The sequence below is a fragment of the Rhinichthys klamathensis genome, unplaced genomic scaffold, assembly GCF_029890125.1.
Source record: "Rhinichthys klamathensis goyatoka isolate OS25496 unplaced genomic scaffold, OSU_Roscu_1.1 h1tg000127l_1, whole genome shotgun sequence".
NCBI lineage: Eukaryota > Metazoa > Chordata > Actinopteri > Cypriniformes > Leuciscidae > Rhinichthys > Rhinichthys klamathensis.
In genome coordinates this window covers 5519072-5545043 of record NW_026606664.1, presented here as the reverse complement: position 1 = coordinate 5545043, position 25972 = coordinate 5519072, and the positions used below count along the sequence as shown (strand labels likewise).

Here is a 25972-nt window from a genome sequence, read left to right as displayed (position 1 = left end):
GATTGCGAATGTAATGCATAAATATGTTAAAAAAATGGATTGAAATTCAAAAAAATTTAACTTTAGATGCATAGATTCTTAATTTCCCAGAATGCATTCAAAATCCAATTCAACTTCCTGTGACCAATTCAATTTAAAGTCACACTCATTATCATGATCTTATCAGACAGTAGGAGATTAAGATATATATTGTATATTTTGTGATAAATATAATGTAAATAATAATATACATTAAATATTATGTTACATTTTTCTCAATAGATTTTAAACCATAATAAACTATATTAAGTTATATATTGTATCTTATATCTTAATAAAAATATAAATGTTTGTGCATTTTAGATCTATATTTAAAAAGGCATAGGTTGAAGACAAGGTACTGTAGAAGAGGGCAGGAGTAGAGAAGGCATGGTCCTAAATAAGACACTCCCCCCAGCTACACTGTGATTGGTTGACCTGAACCAATGAGTGGTAAAACAAATGAAGTGTCACAGTGGGAGATTAGATAAATAAGTGAGTGAGGAGCAGAAGGTGGATTCGGGTTTATTTCAATTTGGCCAGATCACTGGAGCGTTGAAGGGTCTCAATCCCTAATGACCAGAGGGGGATGGGGGTGAAGAGATTGAATGGACTAGTTTGGAGGAGGGGAGAATATACAGATAAATGGATCTGAGATAAAGGAAGGATTAAACAGTCAGACAGATACAGTCGCCACATTCAGTCTGAGTGATCAATAGATGATACATTTTTATTCAAACAATCAAAGTATGTTCCATCTCCAAGCAATCATATTATCTTTGTCTTCTTGGAAAGGTAGCTCTGATAATAAAAGTTACTGAACAAAGCGATTAGGCTGAGGGCGTAGCCGAACACCACCATATTCATGGAGTCAGGGAAGTCACAGTCAGCATAGAGGTTGAATGCAGTGTGAATGGTCACAATAAAGAACTGGAGCTGAGGACAAAGAAAGACAGAGACACAAAAGTGACAGATCCTTCATATTAAGGCATTTTTCCTTTAAAAAAATCATAATGAGAGTCTCACCAGCTGGAGGGAAGTGAGGTAGCGTTTCCACCATAAGTATTTCTGCATCTGGGGGCCCAGTGCTGCCAGGCCATAGTACATATACATCACCACATGCACAAGAGAGTTTATGAGGCCAATAAGGAATGCTGAGGAAGAGAGAACAACTTTAGCAAATCATTCACTGCCTTGTCACCCTGAAGCAATAGCAAACATCCGTAAGATATTTGTCATTTCATCAGTTGCCTAACATCAAGACAATACCACACACATTTCAGAATACTTTCATCATCTATTTCTGGAGCAATATATCACCTAGTGGTGTCAGAGTGACACTGCAACTAAATCAAACCCAATAGATGTCCAATTAAGAGCTGAATAATTTCTTAATTACATTAATACAGTGGTGTCCAAAAGCAGATAACTAGTAAAAATGCATCTACTGTATTTATTACAAATTAACGAGTTTGTTTGCCCATAAAATCTTTAAAGGGATACCCCACCCAAAAATGAAAATTCTGTCATCATTTACTCACCCTCAAGTTGTTGCAAACCTGTATGAGTTTCTTTCTTCTGCTGAACACAAAGGAAGATATTTTGAAGAACGATTGAAACTTTGGCACCATTGACTTCCATAGTATTTTTTTTCTACTATGGAAGTCAATGGTGCCAGACAACTGTTTGGTTCCAATCGTTCTTCAAAATATCTTCCTTTGTGTTCAGCAGAAGAAAGAAACTCATACAGGTTTGCAACAACTTGAGGGTGAGTAAATGATGACAGAATTTTCATTTTAGGGAGGAGTATCCCTTTAAGATATTAGGTTAAACTTATTTGGCATGCTGTCCACTGGAGAGGGGCTCCATGAAGCAGCTTCAACTCGAGCTCTGATATACCCCCCCACAAGGTACCTAAGATTAAGGTGGAGTTTGGGGAGGTGGAGGCATACTGGAACAGCTGATGCTATGGGAGAGGTAAGCGGCTGCTTATATACTCAGGCTGTTGATTGAAAGATTAGATTGGCACACTCCTCCCTAACTTACGTTTAGGAACTTCATTTATAGTGTAATCATAACATAATTGCGAGTGAAAATGAACATGAATTTCAGAATTTGCTTCAATGAACTCCAAGATCGTGTTCTCCAGCATGATTTGCGATGATCCAATCAGCATCTTAGGGGTCAATATTCTGTGCAGGTTTATTTCAAGGTTTAAATTATATTTTAAATGTTGTCTCAGACTTTTGGAGCTATACAATAATGCAATCTAATAGTTAGTTTTACAATCTGATTAAAGAGTCAAATTCACCTACTAAACTAAACACAACCTGTATGCACAACGTGTCGTGTATATTGTCTTGTTTGAGAGTGCATTGTGCTAAGTGGACTGCTGTATGTAAACACAATAATCAGTTTTACTCCTAGGTAAGAACACTTACACTGCCCTCCCGCAACATACTTGACCCCGGCCCACCAGTTGAAAATCATGGTGCCGTGATGATACACATGCAGAAAGGTCAGTTGATTGTTCTTCTTCCTCAGAATGAAGAACATCTGATGATAATGACATTTACTTCTTAATGTAATAAAACATCATCATAAGACATTCATTAACAATGTGATCTGATTTCAAAGGACTAGATAATTTACTTACAGTATCAGTAAGTTCAATGACTTTTGAAAAGTAAAACCACCAGCACACTCTGGCCATCTGCATGGCATCAAAATTGCACAGCATTAAGTAAGTCAATAACTATAATAATGGTAATTCTTATTCTACAATTGCATATGTGTGGAAAAATGCAAATTATTTGTATAAAAATAATTTGCTTACCCGCATTGCAAGGGGGTTTTCAGAGTAGTCCACAGGCTGACACAGCAAGCTGTAATTTGCCAACCAAGATGATGCTGTGAACTAAAAGCAAAACAAACATACATACATAGGCTACACACATAAATACATATGAGTGTATTTATGAATTAATAAATTAATATGAATGAGATTTCATAAATTAATAGGAAATAGGCCTATGTTAGTTCCACTGTGTTTAGTTCACTAGCGCATACCTCATAAAACATGTAAGCGGAAAGGCACACCATGGAAAAATTGTAAATAATCAGAATAGCCTTGATGTTGACTGGTTCTCTGTAAGTCATCAGTTTGGGGCCAAGCCAGATGATGACAAGGTAACAGAGGAAGATGCCACAGACAGGCAGGGGAGAATAAACTAATAGCCATCCATCTGTCCTCTTGTCTGGGAATTAAAGAACGAATTGCATAATTAGCTCGTTAAACTTCCTAATATAGTGGTTAAAGTAGTTTAGAAAAGTTGTTTTTAATACTGGTTCGTCAGGACCAATTAGTCAAATGTAGGCTAGCCTACACCGGTGTCGGTGTAATTGTGTAGCTAAGTAAAACATACCGGTAACTGTTGTAGCCTACTACTTGTGTGGTAGGCTACACTGCTCATTAAGCTGTGTATGAAAATAATAAAGAGCATAATTATTTAAAGTAAAAGAATGGACATGCAAGTCCTTGAAAAATACCTCCGTTTTCTAGGACCCATTGGTAAAGTATCTGGAGCCTTTGCCATGTCGACGGTGATACGGACACCTGAGCAATTAATAATGGAGATGAGACGTGTCTGTTAATGTATAGGCATATTGTAATAAAAAATAATAAAAAAACAAAAAACCAAACCAAACCCTAAATAATTTTAGTCACTCTACCAATAGGCCTATCCGAGAAATGGCAGGCTATATTAACGAATTAAGAGTAAACGGCTTACCATTGCGCTTGATGTTCATTCAGTAATGCCTAAACATCGCCATCTATCGGTTGCCTTTAGGAACAGCGCGAGAGTTCGTTGCTGGGAGTATAGCCTAACTTCGGGAGTATAGCCTAACTTCAGGAGTAACTGCCTAAAATGTCAATTATGATCGCTATTTAAGTTACACGAGAGAGAGAACATGATGTTATCAGCGGAATTACGACACAGAGCTCTCGTTCAGCATAAATCAGAGGCTCAAGGATGAGTTAAGGAGTTTACACATGGCATCCTCCTCCCCAAGACGGATTACCAAAATCCCCTGGATAACTTCTTTAACAGAGATACCATCAGCTATTTTGAGCAGCGTGCCGTAGCCATTTCACCATTTTGTGTTTAGACACTATATAGATTAATATTGTTTTTAAATACATTTTATAAAGTGGCAACCTGCAAATTAGCTACTTTTTAAATGGAGGCATAAATAATTTAACTAAAGGGTGAATTACGTATACGTCTTGTCCTAATACGGTATAGGCTACCAGTCAATTTTAAGGTGCTATTTTTTTCTATAGCTTGTAAAAACAGATTGGAGAATAATGTTGGAAAAATACGTTAAGAAAATGTTTACATTTTTCGTTTTGTATGCATATGCATTTAGGCGTTTAATGTAAATTAGGGTTTTCAGGACGACAGCTCAGGAAACTTCCACCTGAACCAAACATGCACTAAGATTCTCAACTATGATATGAAAGATATTAGAGAATGATTTGATATGCTATTTTATTTTACACAGTAGGCTATATGTATAGACATTGCCAAAAAATGGGGTTTCCATACAGTGTAGGCCTATCTATTATTTGTCTCTATCAATGTGTTCTTTGGGCAACATGTAATGAAAAAAGAGGTAGCTATAATAATAAGAGTAATAACTTGGCAACATTTTCATAATATTTCATAGTGATATTATATAATTTCTTCCCTTTACTTATGTCTCCCTTAAATGCCTGATAAGCTGTAAGTCCTGGTGTCCTCTACAATGTCTTCATGTTTGAAAATGATGCATGTCTCACAACAGAAAGTCATATTCTGATTTGAAACCCCCCTATTTTACGACAAACAATATGAAAATTAGTCAGATTTGAATGATAATTACAAAATATTATCATATTCCCATAAGAGGGCTGAATTTAGTCATCCAGTCAGTGTCAGTCATTTATAAAGACCAATGAGAGGAAGTTGTCATGGTTAACCTACCTCCAAACATTTGATATCTCTGAAAAGCCCAGAATGTGCTCTTTACAGAACATTCATACTTAAAACTGTGTCTTATATGGTCTCAAAGAAACTTCTGCAGAGGAAAAACTCCATTCCTGGATCTCAGGAGTATATGCTGATGCAAACTAATTTTATACAGATTTTATATTCTTACACCACTCAAACACATTCCCATTACATATCTTATAGCTAATATATTAACAAATACAAAGCAGTTAACATAATAAGCAAAGAAAACTCTTTAGTTCTGCAATGTCAGATATTCCTTAAAAGGAAGGAGGAAAACAGATATAGTGTGAATGACTCCTTTGCTCAACATCTGTATGCAGAACCCTGACTCAGGTTTAAAGTGCACACTTCATTAAGAACAATGAGATTCAACTAAAATCCCCCTTTAAGGTCAATGATATAAAGGTCTGACACAAGAGCAGCTCTGTATATTTACAAACAATAAACAAACAACATTTTTTATAACTTCAAAAATTCAAATTCAAAATTCAACAATTAGGCTATTGGAAAACAAAAAAAAATCTGTTTTAATGACTATGTTCATGATGAGAATGCTGGGTTGGCTCTTTTGGTACGCTGGCCACATCTGAATAACCTGTTCTGTTTCTGTTATTTGAATGATGATGGTGATGAGGATGTTCATGTTGATGATGATGCTCATGTTGATGATGATGATGATGATGATGCTCAACAGCTACAGGTTCTGTATTGTTAGCCTGCTGGTTGTTCTCTCCTGTGGACTCGTCTGCATTGTTTTTGGGGTTGTCAGAGCCTTCTGAGAAGTTGGCATTTAGCTGAAAGAGAGTTGAAATAAATGAACATTTGCAAACATTTCATAAATATGGCACTTTCTGAAGCTGTATATTGTCGAATATTGTCACTCACTGAGCAGTTGCATATATTTTTGTGGTATGTAGCCCTGATGGCCGCTTCTATATAAGGGTAGTGAAGAAAGCTGAAGGGCAGGACAATGTGGAAGGTGAGATATCCACATCTGTGCAGAAAAGAAATACGGAAGAATGAATATGAACAACATATGTAAACAATACTTGAGAAACATATCTCAGATGCTCATTCTTCTGGGGAATTTGCATATGAATACTAAAAGAGCCATGTGACCCTAAAGGTGACCCTTAGTGTGTATACTGGATTCAGAAGTGTTATGTTCATACCTGTCATACACTAAGAAATCATCCTTGTCTCCCTCCAAGAGCTCCCAGACGTTGTTTTGCAGTGGGCTCTGCTGGTACACAGGGATGCCCTGTGCCGCCCTCCTCTTCAGCTCCCAGTACATGGCTCTGGACTGTGCATCCTGCTCATTGACGACCAGGAATGATATGTTAGTCAGCTTGCCATGGACCAGCTTGTCACGCAGGTCTCCCAACCTTCCCAACCCAAAGGAAGAGAACACAAGCAAGGATTCAGTTGACTGAGCAATTTACCAAGATTGATATTTTTGTTGTTTACAAAAAAACTGTCCCTTTAAATGAGGAAATGAGGAAGGTCAGTCAACAAAACGGCTGCCGGTTGTACCCCTTATACATTTGCGTGAAACATAAGTTTGAATTATTTTTAAATAGTTAAAAAGTATATAAAAGTTCTCATATATATATATATATATAAAGCTTTATTTTACATTTTCATATATTGTATATATATATATATATATATATATATTAATATATTCCATAGATTCATTAAAAAGATAAAACTGATTAATTATATAACTGTAATAATTGCATCATCATCCTTTTTCAGAATGGAGCATTGAATGTCACCTATTTTATTACTGTATCTTATGTTTCTGTATCTTAAAATGTTCACTTTGTTACATTTAGTGAACAGACTGATTTAGTAAACAATTAAAAAGTGTCTAAATATCAGCTTTGGGTCTTTTTCTATAGCACCTTGTTTGTTTGAAATTTGCCCCAAAAATTCTTTAAAAATCAACATCTCTAACTAAAAGACATCGCTTTATAGAATGAGAAAATGACCCAGAACAAGAACTCTCACCTGGCAGCCTGCGTGAGACAGAAGTGTCAGCTCGCTTTAAGAAGAGCCACAACGACTACATTTCCCAGAAGGTCTTTCATCGGAGCCTTGCCATCGATCTCCCACTGTGGGGCAGGTTTACAGATTCTGGAGCCAGTGCTTTCTTTCTCCACAAACAGTGGTGAAGCTCCTAGAAGAGCTGGAAAAGCAGACAACCACAGAGCCCAGAGAGCCTGCATCACGCCCGCTGCAAAAGCTACAAACAAAAACAATCATCACTTCCTCAAAGTAATAACCTCAAATAACCTAATACTTTGATGTGTCATTAGTTTGACATCTTTATTTTATCCCATAAACATATAGTATGCAAAAAAGCAAAACTGGCAGGAGGACATAGAGTTGGACAAACCTGAAGCTCTGGCCTCTTCGAGTCAAAAATACAGAAATGAGGAAAGGTTGACTGTCCACACTTTTAAAGTTCTCTTCTGGACAAACCCTCCCCCTCAACAAACAGAACAAACCAGAGGGGATTGGGGACTGGTGTACTACAAAGTTTTCGTTCATGTGTGCGGGTGAAGACAAATACACAGCTGATAACAAACTAAACAACATTTTTGTGACATCTGCAGTGTATTTATATAGAACAAATTTTGTGTCATATGTTGCCATGGGTGAATAATATATAACATCAATTGATAAAAGATTACAGCTTTCTGTGTGCGTTTGCAAAACACGATTAAGTTAAGCTGGAAATCATGCTATGTATTCTTGGATCAGTCATGTGTGTGTTTTTTCCCCTTTGAATCTATACATCTAAAGTGTCCAAAAGCCATTTTAACACTGATGCAATACTTTGACTGATCGCTTGGATAATTTAGTTGACATAAGGGAAGATTTAAATTGAAATGCAAATACTGGAGTGTCTTAAAATCTTAGGGCAAGGGGCCGGTTGCATAAACCTCTAAGACAAGTTAGTGATCATTTTTTTCTTTTCTTTAAGACTCTTCATAGCTTTTTAAAATCAGTTACATAAAAACATAGATGAGTCTAAGTTGATACCGAAAACTTAGACTGACTGCCCCTGGCTAACTGCTAGTGGGTCACACATAATGACTATGTTTATGCAACCGGCCCTAGTTCATGAGTGTTGGATTTGAGACTCTGCCAGTTTGTGCCACTGTTTGCTTGAGCTAAACATTCAGTGATCACATCATGTGAAAAACATGTGCATGTCTGTAAATTTACTGTTCTGTTCAAATGATGCAATTGATCCTTCAGTCACCAATTACTATATAGCTTTGTTGAAAAGTAATTTAGCAAAAATATTATTCCAATTTATGAGAATATACTTGTCTGCTCATACCTTTCCCTTTAAAATCATAGGAACATTCACAGGGATGTCAGCCACACACTAAATAAATGAGAAAATAAATTAGAGGCATTTTTTAATGTCTGGCCTCGCTGTATGTACAAAAGTAAACAATCTGAAATTGACACCATAGAAAACATTCTTGAAAGATCTTACACCATCTCATGGACAGAGGAATTGATTTTAGTTTTGTAAACAGCAGTTTCATCCTTGAAACGATTAGGACAAAGTACACGCTTTAATCCATGGAGCAACAACCTTCAGTGCACATTTCAAATATCTGAACAGAAAGGAGCACAAACACACACAAAAAACTGTTAAAACACCTAGTACTAAATATCCATTTTTTTTTAAAGAAATCATTGTTGTATTATTTAAAGTGCTTTAAACCCTATATGTTCCTCAAATATCCCTAATAATGTGAGCACTGTGAATTTCTCAGTAAAACACTTTCTTAAAGGGATAGTCCACCGGAAAAATAAAAAGATTCTCGTTCAAAGCTGTGACTTTCTTTTATGGAACACAAAATCAGATACTTTGAGAAATGTCATAAAATGGATGTCAATGGCAACCAAAACTGTTTGGTTACCAACATTCTTCAACATTTCTTCTTTTGCGTTCAGCAAAACAGGTTTGAAACATGAGGGTGAGTAAATACAAAAAGATAGATTAGTGGGTGAACTATCCCTTTAAGACACACAGTTGATCTATTGTCAGGACAAGTGACCCATCACAAAGCTGTTTCGGACTAAATCAATATGATAAAACCAGAAACTCTGGTTTGCAGACAGAAGTTTATTATTCAGAACAGTACTTTCAGTTTGGCAGCTGCATGAATCATTTGTGTGGTGGGTCTATAAATATGTGCAATCTTTTTAACGGCTAAACTCCTTCACTACACATCATATACCAGATTTATATCACTTTAAATTGGTTTATTGGTAGTGGTACTATGTTAAAGCAGATATTTTGACAGTCATATCATCAATTTTGACATTTCTCCAGATCTTCTCCAATATCTTTGTCTCATTGGCAAAAATCAAGTTCAGAGTTTGGATTTGGATTTCAGGGCACATTTCATGTTTCTGTAAACAGCTGAAATTATTCCACCAACAATTTACCTAGATTTTCTCAATATACATAAAAAAGGTGCAAAATTTGCGTCAAGGGAGTGCAACTACACAGACAGATGCAGCAAGTTCGAAATATTTCTTTCTTAGATAAAAGAACACATGTATTATTGAATCAGCTCCAGACTGTCAGTTGTGGTATTTATGCAAATGGTTTTAAAATGCAACAACAACAACCCAAAATAACTTAAACCAGTAAACAAACATCATCTGTGAGTCCTGCCGTTGCTTCACCTTTGGCTGGTTTAACAGTCAAGCATTAGTGCAGTTTCAGGTCAGGACACCAATCAGTCCTTCATCGCTCGTGACATTGCCCTCTGGACTGTCACACGCTGTTATGATGCCCAGGCCGAGCTCTGCCAGTTCGTCCTGCATACTTGTGGTCACCATCATTTTGGGCTCCAGACGATTGCACAGCGTCCTGTAAGAAGGCAGGGGGTAGCCCAGTTCCCTGAGGTACTCGTATCCTTTAACCCCCACCGCACAGCGAATTTTTCGGGCTGTCAGTAAAGTGTCATGGGACCACACTGCCCTCCGAGAACGCTTGGCTAATGTTAGGGCACGAATCTGATCCTCAAACAGGAACACCTGCAGCCCCTTTTCTATTTTACTCAGTTTGTAAAGACGTTTCTTCATCTCCTCTGCCTGTGTAAAAGAAGAAATGACAAAATGTTACCAGTGTTTTCAATCGATTATGATTCGTTCTTATGATTCATAGGAATAAATGTTACCTCTCTCTGTAGTCGGACTGTATGCTGCTGTTGCTGCTCTAGCTTGCTTTTATAATGCTGGCAGAGAGAACAGGGTCGCTCTTCCTCTGCCCCCTGAACTCCATCCTCCTCTGAATCCACAGGGGGCTGTCGGCGGGCATAACCATGATCCCCCATGTTCAAGTCCTTTTCCACTACAGTAACAACATAATATATTCATTTACACACAGTCACATAAAAGGGATTGTTAACTTTTCATCATTATTCTTACTGATGTGCTGTATAAAGTTTTACAGATACCAAATAAATGACAAATTCAGATGCGTTCACACCGAAGGTTTCCAAACATATACATTTGTAGTGCTTTTAACATTGTGTTTTTAAATAAAATTGTCAGGGAAATGGCTCAAATATAAAGGAAATATAATAGGAGATGGCGATGTGCAAAAAATGAAACGGGAGGAAAATTTTTATTTCAATGGTTTTAAAAAACGTTTGCGTTCACTTTTAAAATGTTTGTAATGGAAATAATATGAAGTGGGAGGAACAACTATTTAAATGCAGATTAGCAGATCAACGCAACAGTTTTCTGGGAAACGCAATACTTTTGCAAGAGAACACAAAGGTTTTATGAGCGAATACAAAGTTTCTCGGGGAAAGCAATAGATTTGCTAGAGAACGCAAACGTTTTGCGAACAAAAGCCAAGTTTCTCAGGGAAACGTAATACTTTTCTAGAAAACGCAAAAGTTTTGTGAGTGAATGCAAAGTATTTCAGAGGAAACGCAATCATTTTGCTAAAGAACGCAGAAGTTTTGCGAGTGAACGCAAAGTTTCGCAATCTAATGCAAAGAATCTTGAGGAAACGCAACACTTTTGCGAAAGAATGCAATACTATTGTAGAGAACGTAAAAGTTTTCCGAGTGATTGCAAAGTATCTCGAGGGAACGCAAATGATCTCGAGCGAAGGAATGCAAAAGTTTTGTGTCCGACTGCAAAGCTTTTTGAGGAACGCAATACTTTTGCGAGAGAACACGTTTCATGAACGAATGCAAAGTTTCTCGGGCTCTAGCAATACATTTGCTAGAGATCGAAAAAGTTTTGCAAACGAAAGCCAAGTTTCTCAGGCAAATGTAAGACTTTTCTAGTGAACACAAAAAGTTTCACAAGCAAATGCAAAGTATCTCGGGGTAACACAATACTTTTGCTAGAGAACGCAAAAGGTTTGCAAGCGAAATGCAACACTGCAAGAAAATGCAAAATTTTTGTGGGCAACTGCAAAATTTCTAGGGAAATGCAATACTTTGCAAAAGAACACAAAAGCTTTGCGAGCGAAGGTAAAGTATCTTGGGGGAACGCAATACTTTTGCAAAAGAATGCAAATGTGTTGTGATCAAATGCAAAGTTTCTCAGGGAAATGCAAGACTTTTGCTAGAGAACACAAAAGGTTTGTGGGCGAATGCAAAGTTTCTCTGGGAAACGCAATACAAGTGGCAAGTGCAAAAATGTTTTTACACAATAGCATCGAAACTTAATTTTTCTAATAGCTTTTTTTTTTTCCATCACCTTGTGCCCTTAGGGACTCACAGGAAATACAAAAAACTTTACCTGGCTCATTTTTAACAGGTAACGCTACTTGAGGGGTGACAGGAGAGGGAGGGTCGGGTACATTGAACAGTGTGGGGATTGCATTTGGTTTGAGTTTCCTTCCCCCTGCTGGTGATCTGGCGATCTCCTCAAACTGGCTTTCCTCAAAGTGGTCCTGTCACGGAAATAAAGCTTTATGGCAAGAATATAGATATATAGTTATACCAAGAGGATACCAGAAGAACGACTTCATTGTTTTCTTCTGCAGAATTTAATACTCGCATGCTTTTCACTTGCCTGGCACAGTCTGGAGCAGGGAGTTGGTACAAAATCACGCCGACAGTTTACAAGCCACTTTCTCATGCGCACGGGGTCTTTCGGAAAGCGAAAGAGCTGCTTTCCAATAGTTGTAGAGTTCGAGCAGTTTGGAGCGGAGCATCCACCCATTTTTATGTATGTCGCCAAATGTTTAACTTACCATCTGGCCAAAACAACAATGACACGTAGCGGTCTGCTAGCAGTGGACTTAGCAGGTGTATTATTAAATATACATTAGACTTCAGAAAAAGAGAGAGCAGTTGTTTTAGCAGACGTAAGCAATTACTTTACGGTCGGTCTCTTTAATGTATTGAGTAGAAAATGCGATTACTTAAAACGAATATATTTTACTAGTAAGTGAAATGCAGAGTTTGTTTGAGCCAAAATGGCGCCGGTAGGCGACTTGATGACGCATGATGTGAGAGTTGACTTTAGTTTTGCCTGTATGAAATTAGTTCACATTTAGAAAATGCACATAATGTAAATAGTTTTTATGCATCATTTAACAGTTCAGAGAATGCGAGACAACGAACAAAAAGAAAACATAAAAGATAACATGTGAGCTGTTACATAAATTTAAAAAGCTTTAAACATTTTTTTTCATAAGCTAATTTTTTCGTATTTGAAAGGTACTGATGTTTTAAAGTATTAGGGTTACAGAAGGTAATGTTACTTTTGCGTTATGTTTTTTTTAAATGGCAGTTACAGTTACAGACCATTACAAAAAGGCAATACAAAACCTAAGGTTCCTAGAACAGAGCACATGCTACCTGGAGAAAGAGATAATAATAATAATAATAATAATAATAATAATAATAATAGTAAATAAATAAATAAAATAAAATGAGTAATAGCTTATTTATCAGGGTCTACTGATAATTTACAATTTTCTTCAATAAACTTTTGAAATTCTCAAGAATTTACAGTAAATCCAATATATATATATTGGATTTACTGTAAATTCTTGAGAATTTCAAAAGTTTATTGAAGAAAATTGTAAATGCTTAGCTTATATATATATATATATATATATATATATATATATATATAACTTTGCGTTATTCTTTACTTGTGAGTGTTTTGTGAACTGTTTTAAATTGATTAATAGTATTTAGATACTTTTTTTATATTTTTATTCAAAAAGTAATGCTTCACACTCCAGTCCAGTAGGTGGTGGACACGCATTTTACGCCATCCGCCATAAAACGTAGAAGAAACTCCAACCGGAAAGAAAATAGATACACTCACATGTTACACAGGCGATGGAATTTATGAAAGTTATAGGAACACATTTACGATTTTGACGTTTAGAGTAATACATTTTGGAACAGTCGGAGAAACTCGAAAGCTAAGCAATTATCATAATTGTACCAGGTACATTATAGATATATTCGATTATGTTTTGTTACTCTCCGAAATGACATTTTATGCACGTCTACAGTATCTGCTTTGACGGCATCATCATTTTGTTTTACGTAAATATATAACAACGGTGACGTAGAGCACTCACTTGTTGACTTTGATTAGAGAGGTAGTTTGTAAAGACCATTAAGAAAATCTCGGTCTTCAGCACATGTGTGGTATTGGTTATTTTATCCAGTGCACTTAAAATGTCATCCTCAATGATAGTCCCTGTAATAGATGTGCAGGGAAACAATTTTAAGGAGTTATGGGCAGCAATGGTGTTAGCCATTAAAACATCTTCATTCATCGCCATTGATACGGTGAGATAAAACACATTATCTATCGAGAAACTGAACCGAATGAGAAAATCCATGTGTTTAATACCAGAACGGAACAAGATGATTCATGTATGTGGTCTCTTTTAGGAACTGAGTGGTCTTGGATCAAGGAAAGCTCTTCTGGCTGAGTATGTTGTGGGATTTAAATATTAATATCCAGTAAATGACTGCGAAAGTGGCAATGTTTTTTTGTTTTTTTTTTGCCTTTAAAGATGCATTGAAGAAAGATACAAAGCCATATGCCATGCAGCCCGCACACGTTCAATACTTTCATTGGGGTTTGCTTGTTATAAAGAGCTTGACAACAAAGTAAGGATCTTTGATTAACATATTTTCTCTCTGAATATGTAAACGGACATTGCATTGATTCTTGTGCTTTTCCTGTTTCTAGGCTGGCAGCACATACCTGGTCCAGATTTACAATCTAACCTTGCTTTGCTCAGAGGAATACATCATTGAACCTCAGTCAGTGAAGTTCCTTGTGCAACATGGATTTGACTTCAACAAACAATATGCTGAAGGCATTTCTTATTATAAGGGTAATGATAAAGTGAGTATGAAGTTGTAAGATAGACTGTTCCATAAAGATGTAGAGATTTCAGGTTTAGAGACTTAAGTAGGTGTGTTTTGGGCTTCTTTTAGGGAGGTGATGCCCATGGGATAAACATGCGGACCTTGTTCTTAGAACTGCTTCGGACCAACAAGCCCTTGGTGGTCCATAATGGGCTGATAGACATGGTCTTCTTGTACCAGTGCTTCTATGCCCATTTACCTGAGCGACTGGGCACCTTCACTGCCGATCTGTCCCAGATGTTTCCCTCAGGCATCTATGACACTAAGTATGCAACAGAGTATGAGCTGCGGTTTACAGCCTCATACCTGGAATATGCCTATAAGAAGTGGTATGTTTAATACCTCAATATGCCAAAAGTAAAAAATGTACATGTCTGTTCAGTACCTAAGCTTTACGGTTTTTCTTTTCCTCCACAGTAAGCTGCAAAATAGCAGAGACATTGAAGGCGGTGGTAATGGGAGTCGTGTGTTCCTAGAGTTTTGTAAATATACAGGCAACATGGAGAGCTACATCGACTACAGGCCTTGCTTGGACAACCAGAATCAGGATGAAGCCCTCAACATCTGTGTTCAGTTCTCTGTGAGTTCCTCAAATTCATTGGGGTTATATACTACCGCTCAAAAGTCTGGAGTCAGTAAGAGGTTTTTTTTATTTGAAAGAAAGTAATTCTTTTATTCAGCATTAAATTGATCAAAAGTGACTAAAATAAATGGTTTATATAAATGCTGTTTCTTTTTACAAATTGCTTTGTTTCTATGAATCAAAGAATAATTTCTTACATTTTCCACAAAAATATTAATCTGTACAGCAGTTTTCAACATAACACGACAACATGGCTTTACACGAAGACAGTATTAAAATATTAGAATAATTTCTACATTTCTGATCATGCGTCATTAAAGACTGGAAGAATCGCTGCTGCAAATTCAGCTTTGCCATCATAGGAATAAATTACATATTTTTCAGCCTTGGTGAGCATAAGAGACTTCTTTCAAAAACATAGGGAAAAAAATTAAAATCTTATAGGCCTAGACCCCAAATGTTTTGCACGGTTGTTAACACACAGACACACAGGTGGCCAAAAGTTATGTCCGGCCTAAGAAAATTGACACCTTCAGTTGTGTAGTCAATTGCTTTATTTTTGAAACATGCCAAATTGTGCGTACATAAGTTTTTGCCAGGTTGTCATACAAAGAAACTCCCCACCTACTGACCTAACGTGTAAACTTTATGGGGAGCGTGCTAGCCAGTCGAGATTTAAACTCTGTCAGCTGAAGCCCCAAGTTTAGTTTGAAGACAAAAACGTATCAAGCACAATGTTCTATCACCATTCCAGATTTCTAACATGCACTTACAGCGTTCGCTGTGGTCTTACGAATCACAGCAGAAACGAAAGTTGCTGCTCTCTGTATGTTTTTCCGTCGTCTCCGGGCGCGTTCATATGTAAATTGCGCAAGCTAATTTTGTCTATTAGATCGAAAGATCTGAAAAAAAAAAAACTATACATGGACCCTCCCCTCAAAGAAATCAGGACAGAAGTGGTTAAAATTGGACGAAAGAGCACCAGGTGTAAACGGGTATGTCTCCCTCGTCTACTTGTGATCAGATCGACCAAAACGCATCTTAATACCAGGTGTAAACAGGGCCATACAGTGTCACTGTTGCACATCTTACATGTACTTACTCTAATAATAACAGTAAATGATGTATAATTACATGTAACTAACCCTAAACCTAACCTTAACTATATAGCAAGTACATGTTAATTAATATTACTCAATACTCATTTGTATAATTACACTGTAACAAGTACACCTTAAATATAAAGTGACCAACATTAATAGCATCTTTTTATTGTCAGTATTGATACCTCTGTTATTGTACTTTTTCCTGAGGATAAAATGAGGCTGTTTTTATTTATCATTTAATGATGTTGTTTACAGAATATGATCAAGTGTCGCATTTACCTTTGCCTTTAGTGCGAAATAATTTCAGATGACATTTCCGTCATTACTCCATCTGTTCTGTTTGAATGAGAGCTGTCTGTCTCTTTTTATTTTCCTACTTTGAAGCCTTCATTTTCATGCTAAAAAAATAGTTAATTAAACACTGAGGGTATTATTTTTGTGAAGACAGACATTTAAAATAAAGTAATGAGAGGTTTCACTTAAACTCACCCCCTTCATCATCATATTCCTGAAATTTTATGACATTGCTAATGTTTTCTGCTCTACTGCTAGGCCTATGGATGGTGTCCTAATGGCTCTCAGTGCACCATGTCACATGACACAGACCTTATAATCCAGCATGATGAGAAGATCAAAGAAGACAAGAGGAAGAAGAGGAAGCGCAAGAACAAAAAGAAAGATTCTAAAGGGGCCTCTGAGTCATGCAGTTCCCCACAGGGGAAAAGATCACACTTTGAAGAAGCTGAGCTGGACCAGGCAGTGCCCATGTCTGAACCAGCACTCCCTGAAAATCAGGAGAAGACTGCGAGAGCTGAGCCAACAGATGCCACACATGCGTTTGAACCTGGGGAAACCGCCAGCAAGAACGGAAATGAGGAATCTCAGCCAGAAGCACCTGCTGAAGCTCCTGATAGACCAAAAGAGAAGAAAGTCGAAGGAGGAACTCACCGAGCAGGATTCGACGCTTTCATGACTGGGTATATTTTTGCTTATGCCAGAAATCTGACAAAAAACACAGAATCCAGCACTGCTCCTCTCGTTCTTCCCACATGTCTCAATAAACTGTTCCTCAGTGGCAAGTCTGTTCCTCTACATGTAGCCAAAAGCACCTTCTCAAAGTCTTCAAAGGCTCATGTGCACAAGATGGACTATGTCTGGGGAAAAAGCACTGCTGTAAAAGTTGAAGGAAATGCATAGAAACCTTTGATTAAGATTTCAATTTATGTACATTTTTGGACAAATAAAATCTAAGTTTTCCTATGGTTTCCTGTCCTTATTATGTCTGTTTTCCCCTTTCTGATTTAATGTACATTTAAACTATTCTTAAAAGTGTGCTAGACTTGATTTTTAAGGAGCCATTAAAGTATGGATGATAACAGCAAGGTTAATGAACAATAGTACATTAAGCAAAGCCACAATAAAAATCAATAAGACATTTTGAATTTATTTTAAACAAATGGGAATACACACATGCATTTAAACAATTAAAGCCATATAAATGGGGAAAATAAGTCCTGATCTGTCTTTGGTAGAAATATACATCTCTTTCTCATTCATTTACAAATCTACAATCTAAAAGTATTGAGAAAACAGTCAGGACTGAGAAAGCAGAAAAATAGAGTTAAGAATAAACTAGCAAGAACTGACCATTTTCAACATGTACAGAAATCTATTCATCAGATCATATAAACAACAACAAACACAGTTTAAACAGTTCACAGACAATGAAGACAGTAAAATTATTTTTCTCCTTATAAATATCAAAATAAATCCTCTCTATAAAACTATCATGCCTTGGTTAAATTTATTGCATAGAAATGTAGTGACAAATAACAGATTAAAAAAAAAGTTCAAACCATTAACTTATTTCAAGTGCAATTATGATTTTAAGTAGATGCAGACATGGATTTTTTTTTTTTTGAGACCTGAGAGGTCAAAGTGTGAAAATTGTCCATGTCCTGAAATTACCATGGCACACACCGTTAGCATAGGATAAAAACGGGAGCTTTTTAAGATGAGAGATGACATGGAATGTTTGCTGCAGATTTTTTTGCCAGGCCCACGCAGTGCAAAAAGACTCAAATCACCTTTCATTAACTTATGAAAAAACACAGAGAAATGGCCAAAGCTGCTCACTTAAATATACATTGGATACAGTTTGTGGACAAACTTTAAAAAACAAAACGGCTTTTGTGGTAACTAGTGTGGTGCAACCAATAGCAGAAAAACAGAACGTGTCTCATCATTAGCCCTGTGTGAAGTGCCGTCCATTGTATCTCCCTGTTTGAGTTCTTCATAGTGTGATGGCTAACTTCTAACGCATGGACCGGATCAGTGTTTCACACCTGTTTCCTGATCCCATGTTCAGTCCAAGCTGCCCTTTTTAGCTTAAGTTACAAGGGTTTCCTAACAACATATACAATGTATAATTAAATATTGAATGCATATAATCTCTGTTTGCGTGACCAAACTCCTTTCTACACTATCTAGATATCACATCTGGAGATGTGGCCTCCAGAAGACGAGGCTTTGCAGGCTGTGAGGACTATCGGACAGAGTTCCTCAGGCTCCACAGACATGCTTAGCGTGAGTGAGTTCTTGTTGGAGATCATCATGCCATCCTGTTCTTCAGCCTCCATGTCCTCGCAGAAGCCACCGAGACTTCCGTTGTGCATCTGGCTGAGGACTCTGTCCTTATCATCCGCAGGGCTTCCTCTGCTACTAGAGCAGTCCATGGCCTCTGCTTCTCCTCCGTCAGAGGGTACACGAGGAGACCAGTCCACTGCCACCCCCACTTCCTCCTCTTTGTCAGCTTGCGGCTTGTACTGAGGGATCTCTGTTACAGCGTACTTCTTAGCCCAGCTGCTCAGCGTTTTGGGCTGTCCGGCCTCGCTCCTGGACATTGGGTGAGATGAGAATAAGACTTCTGAGTGGGGCAGCCGGGGAGAGACAGGGAGCGAACGGCACTGCCGACCGGGCAGCTGCCAGGGCTCCGTCCAGGAGGTGGAGCAGTTGTTGCCAGAGGCACCAGTGCTGATGTTGGCTTGAGGCTGGTATGAGCTTTGACTGCCATGAGGTGCGTGCAAATCAAACATGAGCGAGAAGACCGACTTGCTGGGCATGTCATAAAACTTGATCTTGCCACCTTTTAAGTCCTCTCTGGCACTGAAAGGGTTGACTTTCGGTAGCCCATGTGCTAAGCCCCTAGGTCCTGGGTTGTAGTAAGGGTCCTGGACATTCACTTTGCGGGCGGGTTTACGAGAGAAAATGTCGGACTGGCTACGGGAAAGCCAGATGTTGCGACGTGGACGGGGGGACTTGGGTGGAATCTTGTCGTCCTGAAAACCAAGAGGATTTAACCTCTTTATACCCTTTTCACCCGGACCTAGAACAACAATAAGAGAAGTTGAGACCACATTAGAGTGTTTCTATGATATCACTTTACAGTGAGATTCTATATGTTAACATTAGGCAGCGCATTAGGTAAAAATATCAGAGCGAGAAAAATAATTGTTATAAAAGTATTGTTCATTGTTAATAGGGGTGTAACGGTGCATGTATTCGTATTGAACAGAAACGGTACGGGCGTCACGGTTCGGTGCATGAATTTACACGGAGAATACACGGTATAAAAATAAATAAAACTTGCGTGCAAATTATTTAATGTAATGCGGAACTACCGTTAGATACGCGGGTTCTTTAGGGACACATAATCTGTAGCCCCGCCTAGGCGAGCTCCGCCTATGTGCAGTTTTTTGTCAGGTCGACGACGGTCCAGTGAGTCAGATAGCAGCACTAAGGACGAGTATGGCGAGTGGTGGCGACCCACAAGAGTTAGAGGACCCGCCGGCCTCTTTAAGATCGCAAGTTTAGGAAAACTTCGGTTTCCCAGGCAGTTACACGCGCGCGCGCGCGCTCTCTCTCTTGTTAATTCATAACAAAATTATTACAGTGCTACTTTATTTCACTTCAGAATTCTAGATCTGAGCTGTAGATAAACGGGAGGGGAAAAAAAATCAGAACTATATATATTTTCCGTTTGACCAGCAAAACATTCATGAGTCATGATGACAGCTGTTATCTTATCTATTTATCCAACCCATTAAAAACAGTCTGTGGGTGCCATCTTTTGGACATTCATCATATTACATTGGTTTTCATTTCGTGTCCTCAAACAGAGCACTAATCTGTTTATTTTTAAGTTACACATTCTACATTGATTAAAACATAAAATCAAATGTGTGTTTTAATGGTAAACAATAAATTATTTATATTTCAGATGAGAATAAAGTTAGTGTTAATTAAAATTAAGGGGAAAAAATATATTGATCTGAAATATAGCAAATTAATTTTAAATTCATTCAGGTACAATTACCAAACATATCAAGGTACTTTTTTGTCTTTTTATTAAATTTAATTAATAAACTAATTATATAAAAATATTGTCAATGCACTAAACTGGTTCTATGCCTTTACTTTATTAATAAAACTTATTTTAAAAAAATACAAGGTTTAAGGCATTTATATTCCTTTAATCCAGCCCCCCCTAATTGTTAATAGTAATTTCTGTATACTAATACATTTTAATATCTTAATTAACCTTCACTACCATACAAATGTTTGGGGACAGAAAGATTTTTTTTAATACTTTTCAGCAAGGATCCATTAAATTGACAGTAAAGACACTTATTTATTACAAAAGAATTTCCACTTCAAATAAATGCTATTCTTTTAAACTTACTATTCAAAGAATCCTGAAATCAATACACCATCAATCCTTCATCCAAAACGTGTTTTTGTCTTACCCTGATTCACTATTTTAAGCCCATTATAAGTGTTTATATTTAAGACCAAGCGTGATGCTTTTCGCACGAAATTGCGTACTTGTGTCAATCGCCCGTGCGTGTCTTGTTAAATCCATAAATAGAGAAAAGTTGCCCCAGGGAGTGGCATTGGTTAGTTGTCACAACGAGAGAGAAAGGTTGACATGGAGCAGCTAAAATCTCAAACCTCCAGGTAATCACCTGTTTACCCTTTCACGCTTAGTGGTCACTACAGTGGACAGCTATTTAAAAAGCATTTTCTTGAATTTGCAAGGGTTTTGATGGCAAAGTTGCACATCAATCTCTTCAGTGGACCCTGGTGCATCATCCTATACATTGCAACCAAGTTGTAAGCCATTGTGTTTTGATTTTTTCCCCCTCCAAACCAAGATGGCCAATGGTCAGTCAGAAATGCCAAGTTGCTCCAGAATATCCACCCATTCCTTCTATCCTAGGAGACTCTTGTAGGTAAAAACAAAACAAAATATTGGAGCATCAAGCAATATCTAATGAGTCATATCACAGTAAAAGTTTTGATTTTAGATTGGGAGAAAATCAGATTTATCATCTGTCCACTATAGTGGACCTCATGGATCAATGGCTATTTCAGCTACAATTCATACTTATACTGTGAATATTGTTTTTGAAAATACTTAAAATGCAGTAACTTTTTTTGACTGTAAATAAATGTATTTGTATTATTAGAATGTAATTTTCATTGACATCTAAAAAAGTAATCTATTTACGTAATGCATTACTTCTTGCATCAAAAAGTTATCTGTTGCTTGTTGCTACGTAATGAATGTTGCTTGTAATGTATTTATTTACTCGTAACATCAGAAAAGTAATTGATTACGTAATGCATGTTACTTGTAATGCATTACTTGTTAGATCAAAAAGTAATTGATTTCGTAATGCACGTTATTGTAATGCGTTTCTTTACTCGTAACATCAAAAAGTAATCCGATTACGTAATGCACATTACTTGTAATTAATTACTTGTTAGATCAAAAAGTAATCTGATTAGGTAATGCATGTTACTTGTAATACATTACTTTACTCGTAACATTAAAACAAATATGATTATGTAATGCATGTTACTTGTAACATTACTTTACTTGTAACATCAAAAAAGTAATCTGAATGCGTTATGCCTGCCCCAACACTGCTCATTTCAGATGAGATTGAAAAAAAAAAACGTATCGCTAGGTCTTCTCAGAAGACGGCTATGCTATAAATGTGTCCATCTCTAACATAATCAGAATTATCAGCTAATAAGGGTAAATTGACATACTCTGGTACACTGGAGGGAGCATCTGAGTGGTTTCCACAGTTGTACCTTGACAGGCTGTAAAAAAATTGATGGAATCACGTCCTCATGTTCTGATATCAAAGATACACGAAGTGCAACTTGTATGAAGGTCAATTGCCTTTGCAATATTTTGGATCTATATATTTCTTTAATATATTTTATAGTTTTCACATGATTTGATATAATTGTATTGATTAGTTTGTTAAATACACATACTTTATCTGTTTGATTATTGTATTATGTTTAATACAGTATCTCTTCAGTTTAAACCATAAATGCATGCTGTCCACTCAAGTGGACATCTGAAAATCTCTTTGAAAAATTTGTTAAAAAAAAAAATCAAATCAAATCTTGTTTTTCATGCCTTAACTCTCTGGGGTCGGCGGTCTCGCCGGCGATACCAGCTCACTTTTTTCCTTATCAGTGCAAAAGAGACTCAAATTACTCTGTTAATTTTGATCTTACATATAAGTGTTGTACATCATTCGATCCTGTTAAGTTTGTATTTTTTTTGTGGAACCTCATAATAAAAACAAAGTGTTGTGCTTTTCGCCTAATAAAGAAAAATAAACATGATGCGCGTTCTGCGTTCTCTCTGTCAGTGAAGTCCATTCTGAAACGCGTCCGAAAAATCATCTGTAACTCTGCAAATACTCAGTCAAACAGGTATACAGGCACACAGGCATGAAGCCTGAATTATCTTCTTTTAAATGAAGTAATTTATATAAAAAATTTTTTTTCTCATTTTATGTAATCCGTACGAAAAGAGAGAGATGATAGTCGTTCTCGTCTCAGCTCATTAAAGTTAATTTGACCACGCCCACGGAGCGCGCGCTCTATTCAAACACAAATGCTCTGAGGCGATCCACGCCCACACATCAGCTGGATAACCCACCGAAAGAGACTCATATTTACGACGCTGTGAGGAATAATACTATCTTAATAATAATCCTGGAAAAAATTACCTCAGAAGTAGGCTACAGGTAGTTTCATTTGGAGGAGCAACGGATCCAGCCGAGGAAATAGGTACATTCTTTATTTTCAAGTGCTTTGTGCTAATCGCGATATGGAATAGTGTCTGTAAACAAAAAGACTGTTTGAATCGCGTTTTTGTGTGTGAATGAATGAACAGCTTTTACCTAACTATATTCCAATACTGAGATGAGTAAAAATCGACTGAAATATGTTGAAATAAAATATTTTTGTATAAGCAACGTATTAAACTGCAAATTAACATTTATATGTCCTAATCATAAAAACGATATGTTACATATGAAAGACAAGATGTCGTTTTTACTGTAAAATACTGCCACATCAAATAAGCTTGTTTGCTAAGATGTTATTATAGTATTTGTTCGATTGTAAGCTATATTCAAACTAATTAATCCGCAAATGTGAAATATGTATGATAAAATGTATACTTTAGTATATAATACAAAGAAAGATTACATTTGAAATATAGTTAAAATTTTAATTGTTGTTGTAATTGTAACCTTTTTATTAAAATAGCAAAAATATATGTAGGCTACATATAAATAAATCTTAGGTAAATCTTAAAAGCTCAATATAAGCCTCCTCTTTAAATTATTTGTATTGTGTTTTATTAGTGACACATTTGGGATACATTCCCAAACTTTCTGTAAAAACAGTATGATAATTAACTGCACAATTACTATAAATTTTTACATTTGATATTATACAATTTGCAAGCACAATTTGAAAAATAAATAAATAATTGGAACTGTGAACCAATTTTGTATTATATAGGCATATATATATATATATATATATATATATATATTGGCATTGCATTCTTGTGGCTCAGTGACACACCTGAATGAAAGGGTCATTAGTATGCAGCCTCATTATGCGCTCATTATGCGGGCCCATTGTCTTCTCAGGTGTGAATCACAGCAGGTCACACCCCTGCGCATATTGCCTTTCCAAACAAAAAGTGTCATTTTAAAATTTAAACCAATCTATTGTTTTATGTGAATGACAAGGCAGGATGATTTTCAGATCATTTTGAAGAAAAAATTCTAGGCGACAACATCCATTAGTCAAAAGTCTTGTGGACAGATATTTAGTATGTGTTTTGTGGCCTTATTTCAGAAACTTTAAGTTTTAGTTTTTTCAATAACCACGCATAAACAATATTCTCTCAAAAATACAAAAATGTACATACATGTTGATAACACATTATGGTAGCCCTGTGTGTGCTAAATAGAGTGTAATTACACCTTTGCCAGTAATATGTTTACAAGCAACTGAAAAAAGCACAAATGTCAGAGTATGTCAAAACATCTCAAGGACCCCAAAAACACCTTGGACCCCAGAGGGTTAAGAGCAATAAAAACACATAGGAAAAAAATCCTGACTGAGGTTATCATAATTCAAGCATGAAAGGGTTAAAAAAAAACTGATAAAGGAGCTTCTGCCTTCAAAAAGAGAATGTGACAGAGAAGGCTTTTTGGAGAAGGCGAGAGCTGAGGGATTTGAAATGTTGTAAAAGCGATGTGGAGATGGTGAGGTCAAAGGTGAGTAAGGTATTTTATTGAACAGATAAATTACCATATGTAGCTCTCTAACAGAGTTCATTGTAAAGCATTATCTATTGCGAAGGGTCATTTCATTATGTTTGTTGTAGCGCTGTGCTGGAATTTAAGGAAGTGCCGTATCTATTAATGGGTATAGCTACAGTAACATCTTCAGCTAGTCAGCTTGAGATCCTTTCTATCTAAACTGGTTATTAACCCTAGTAGTGAAGGTTTTCTGAGCAGTAGGATAACCATATTCACCCACACAATCACGTAAAACTGAAGCAAAACAAAACAATATTCTCCTGCAAAAAATGCTTTGTTGAACCGCTAGAGGGCCACAAGTTCCATAGTATATCTTTAAGCAGCAAGACAGTTTTTCAACATTAAATGTTTCTTGAGCAGCAGTTCAGCATATTAGAATAATTTCTGAATGATCATGTGACAAGACTGGAATAATGGCTACTGAAAATTCAGCTTTGCCTTCACAGGAATAAATTACTTTACAATATATCAAAATAGAGTTATTTTAAATTGCAATAATTTTCCACAATATTACCGTTTTACCATATTTTTGATCAAATAAATGCAACCTTGGTGAGCCAAAAAAACTTTAACAAATATTATTAAAATACCTTTCAAAAGTTTGGGGTCGGTAAGTTTGTGTATATTAATGCTATAAATGCTTTAAAAACAGGTGTTCATTGTTAGTTCATGATGATACCAAATGCATTAACTAATATTCTGATATATGTAGATTCCCTTGACAAGTGTAAACACTAATGGCACCATAAAAATTTAGTGAAAGCATAATGACCAGTCTGATACAACAACACTGGCTCAACCAATGGCATGAGTTTGAGGTGGGGCTAACCAATGACAGATGCAAGAAATCTTCAGACAACCGGTTTAAAAACAATATTTCTGCTAGTCACCAAACAGAACCAACACACTTGAGCTTTAAGGGAATAAGCTTGAACACTAGGGGGTAACAAAATATGTAATGTTCATTTGACTGAATATATGTGCAAGGCAAAGAGCATGAATCAGGTTTAACATATCAAAACTCAAAATAGTGCACTGAAAAAAAAAAAGTACATGGAATACAAAATCTGCT

At 36.6% G+C, this 25972-nt stretch overlaps 5 protein-coding genes across 6 annotated transcripts in view; 1 reads left to right on the top strand and 4 right to left on the bottom strand.

Moving 5' to 3' along the window:
* Window positions 1–736: 736 nt before the first annotated feature.
* Window positions 737–3899, bottom strand: elovl8a (ELOVL fatty acid elongase 8a). Its single transcript, XM_056256658.1, has 8 exons — window positions 3810–3899; window positions 3568–3634; window positions 3088–3275; window positions 2855–2935; window positions 2675–2731; window positions 2460–2574; window positions 1045–1172; window positions 737–954 (listed from the first exon to the last, which is right to left on the bottom strand). The coding sequence occupies exons 1-8, from the start codon at window positions 3810–3812 to the stop codon at window positions 787–789; spliced, it is 807 nt and encodes a 268-aa protein (XP_056112633.1). The 5' UTR covers window positions 3813–3899; the 3' UTR covers window positions 737–786.
* Window positions 3900–5175: 1276 nt separating this feature from the next.
* selenop2 (selenoprotein P2) lies at window positions 5176–7318 on the bottom strand. The gene is made up of 4 exons (XM_056256657.1): window positions 7089–7318; window positions 6248–6460; window positions 5961–6069; window positions 5176–5869 (listed from the first exon to the last, which is right to left on the bottom strand). The coding sequence occupies exons 1-4, from the start codon at window positions 7304–7306 to the stop codon at window positions 5603–5605; spliced, it is 807 nt and encodes a 268-aa protein (XP_056112632.1). The 5' UTR covers window positions 7307–7318; the 3' UTR covers window positions 5176–5602.
* A 2088-nt stretch (window positions 7319–9406) lies between these two features.
* si:ch73-382f3.1 (uncharacterized protein LOC100151273 homolog) lies at window positions 9407–12582 on the bottom strand. The gene is made up of 4 exons (XM_056256656.1): window positions 12159–12582; window positions 11883–12036; window positions 10298–10470; window positions 9407–10211 (listed from the first exon to the last, which is right to left on the bottom strand). The coding sequence occupies exons 1-4, from the start codon at window positions 12306–12308 to the stop codon at window positions 9837–9839; spliced, it is 852 nt and encodes a 283-aa protein (XP_056112631.1). The 5' UTR covers window positions 12309–12582; the 3' UTR covers window positions 9407–9836.
* An 879-nt stretch (window positions 12583–13461) lies between these two features.
* Window positions 13462–17421, top strand: toe1 (target of EGR1, exonuclease). The gene is made up of 8 exons (XM_056256652.1): window positions 13462–13671; window positions 13709–13903; window positions 14009–14049; window positions 14134–14230; window positions 14313–14471; window positions 14564–14823; window positions 14912–15074; window positions 16736–17421. Exons 2-8 carry the CDS (start codon window positions 13790–13792, stop codon window positions 17378–17380), a joined length of 1479 nt encoding a protein of 492 aa, XP_056112627.1. The 5' UTR covers window positions 13462–13671; window positions 13709–13789; the 3' UTR covers window positions 17381–17421.
* A 1185-nt stretch (window positions 17422–18606) lies between these two features.
* tesk2 (testis associated actin remodelling kinase 2) overlaps window positions 18607–25972 on the bottom strand; it is a 50051-nt gene continuing 42685 nt past the window's right edge. For both annotated transcript variants that reach the window (XM_056256649.1, XM_056256648.1), the window contains exon 11: window positions 18607–19568. In XM_056256649.1, coding sequence (XP_056112624.1) covers window positions 18670–19568 — 899 coding nt within the window. In that variant the 3' untranslated portion in view covers window positions 18607–18669. The remainder of the gene's footprint in view (window positions 19569–25972) is intronic.

What these genes read in the sequence shown, in the direction of transcription:
- toe1 (XM_056256652.1), top strand. Translation starts at nt 13,790, where the DNA reads ATGTCATCCTCAATGATAGTCCCTGTAATAGATGTGCAGGGAAACAAT. An exon ending in ATTATAAGGGTAATGATAAA is followed by an intron (nt 14,472 to 14,563) that starts GTGAGTATGAAG and finishes GGCTTCTTTTAG; the next exon opens with GGAGGTGATGCCCATGGGAT. An exon ending in ACATCTGTGTTCAGTTCTCT is followed by an intron (nt 15,075 to 16,735) that starts GTGAGTTCCTCA and finishes CTCTACTGCTAG; the next exon opens with GCCTATGGATGGTGTCCTAA.
- elovl8a (XM_056256658.1), bottom strand. An exon ending in AAAACCCCCTTGCAATGCGG is followed by an intron (nt 2,732 to 2,854) that starts GTAAGCAAATTA and finishes GATGCCATGCAG; the next exon opens with ATGGCCAGAGTGTGCTGGTG. An exon ending in ACCTCACTTCCCTCCAGCTG is followed by an intron (nt 955 to 1,044) that starts GTGAGACTCTCA and finishes CTTTGTCCTCAG; the next exon opens with CTCCAGTTCTTTATTGTGAC.
- si:ch73-382f3.1 (XM_056256656.1), bottom strand. Translation starts at nt 12,308, where the DNA reads ATGGGTGGATGCTCCGCTCCAAACTGCTCGAACTCTACAACTATTGGA. An exon ending in ACCTGTTAAAAATGAGCCAG is followed by an intron (nt 10,471 to 11,882) that starts GTAAAGTTTTTT and finishes TTGTTACTGTAG; the next exon opens with TGGAAAAGGACTTGAACATG. An exon ending in CAGTCCGACTACAGAGAGAG is followed by an intron (nt 10,212 to 10,297) that starts GTAACATTTATT and finishes TCTTTTACACAG; the next exon opens with GCAGAGGAGATGAAGAAACG.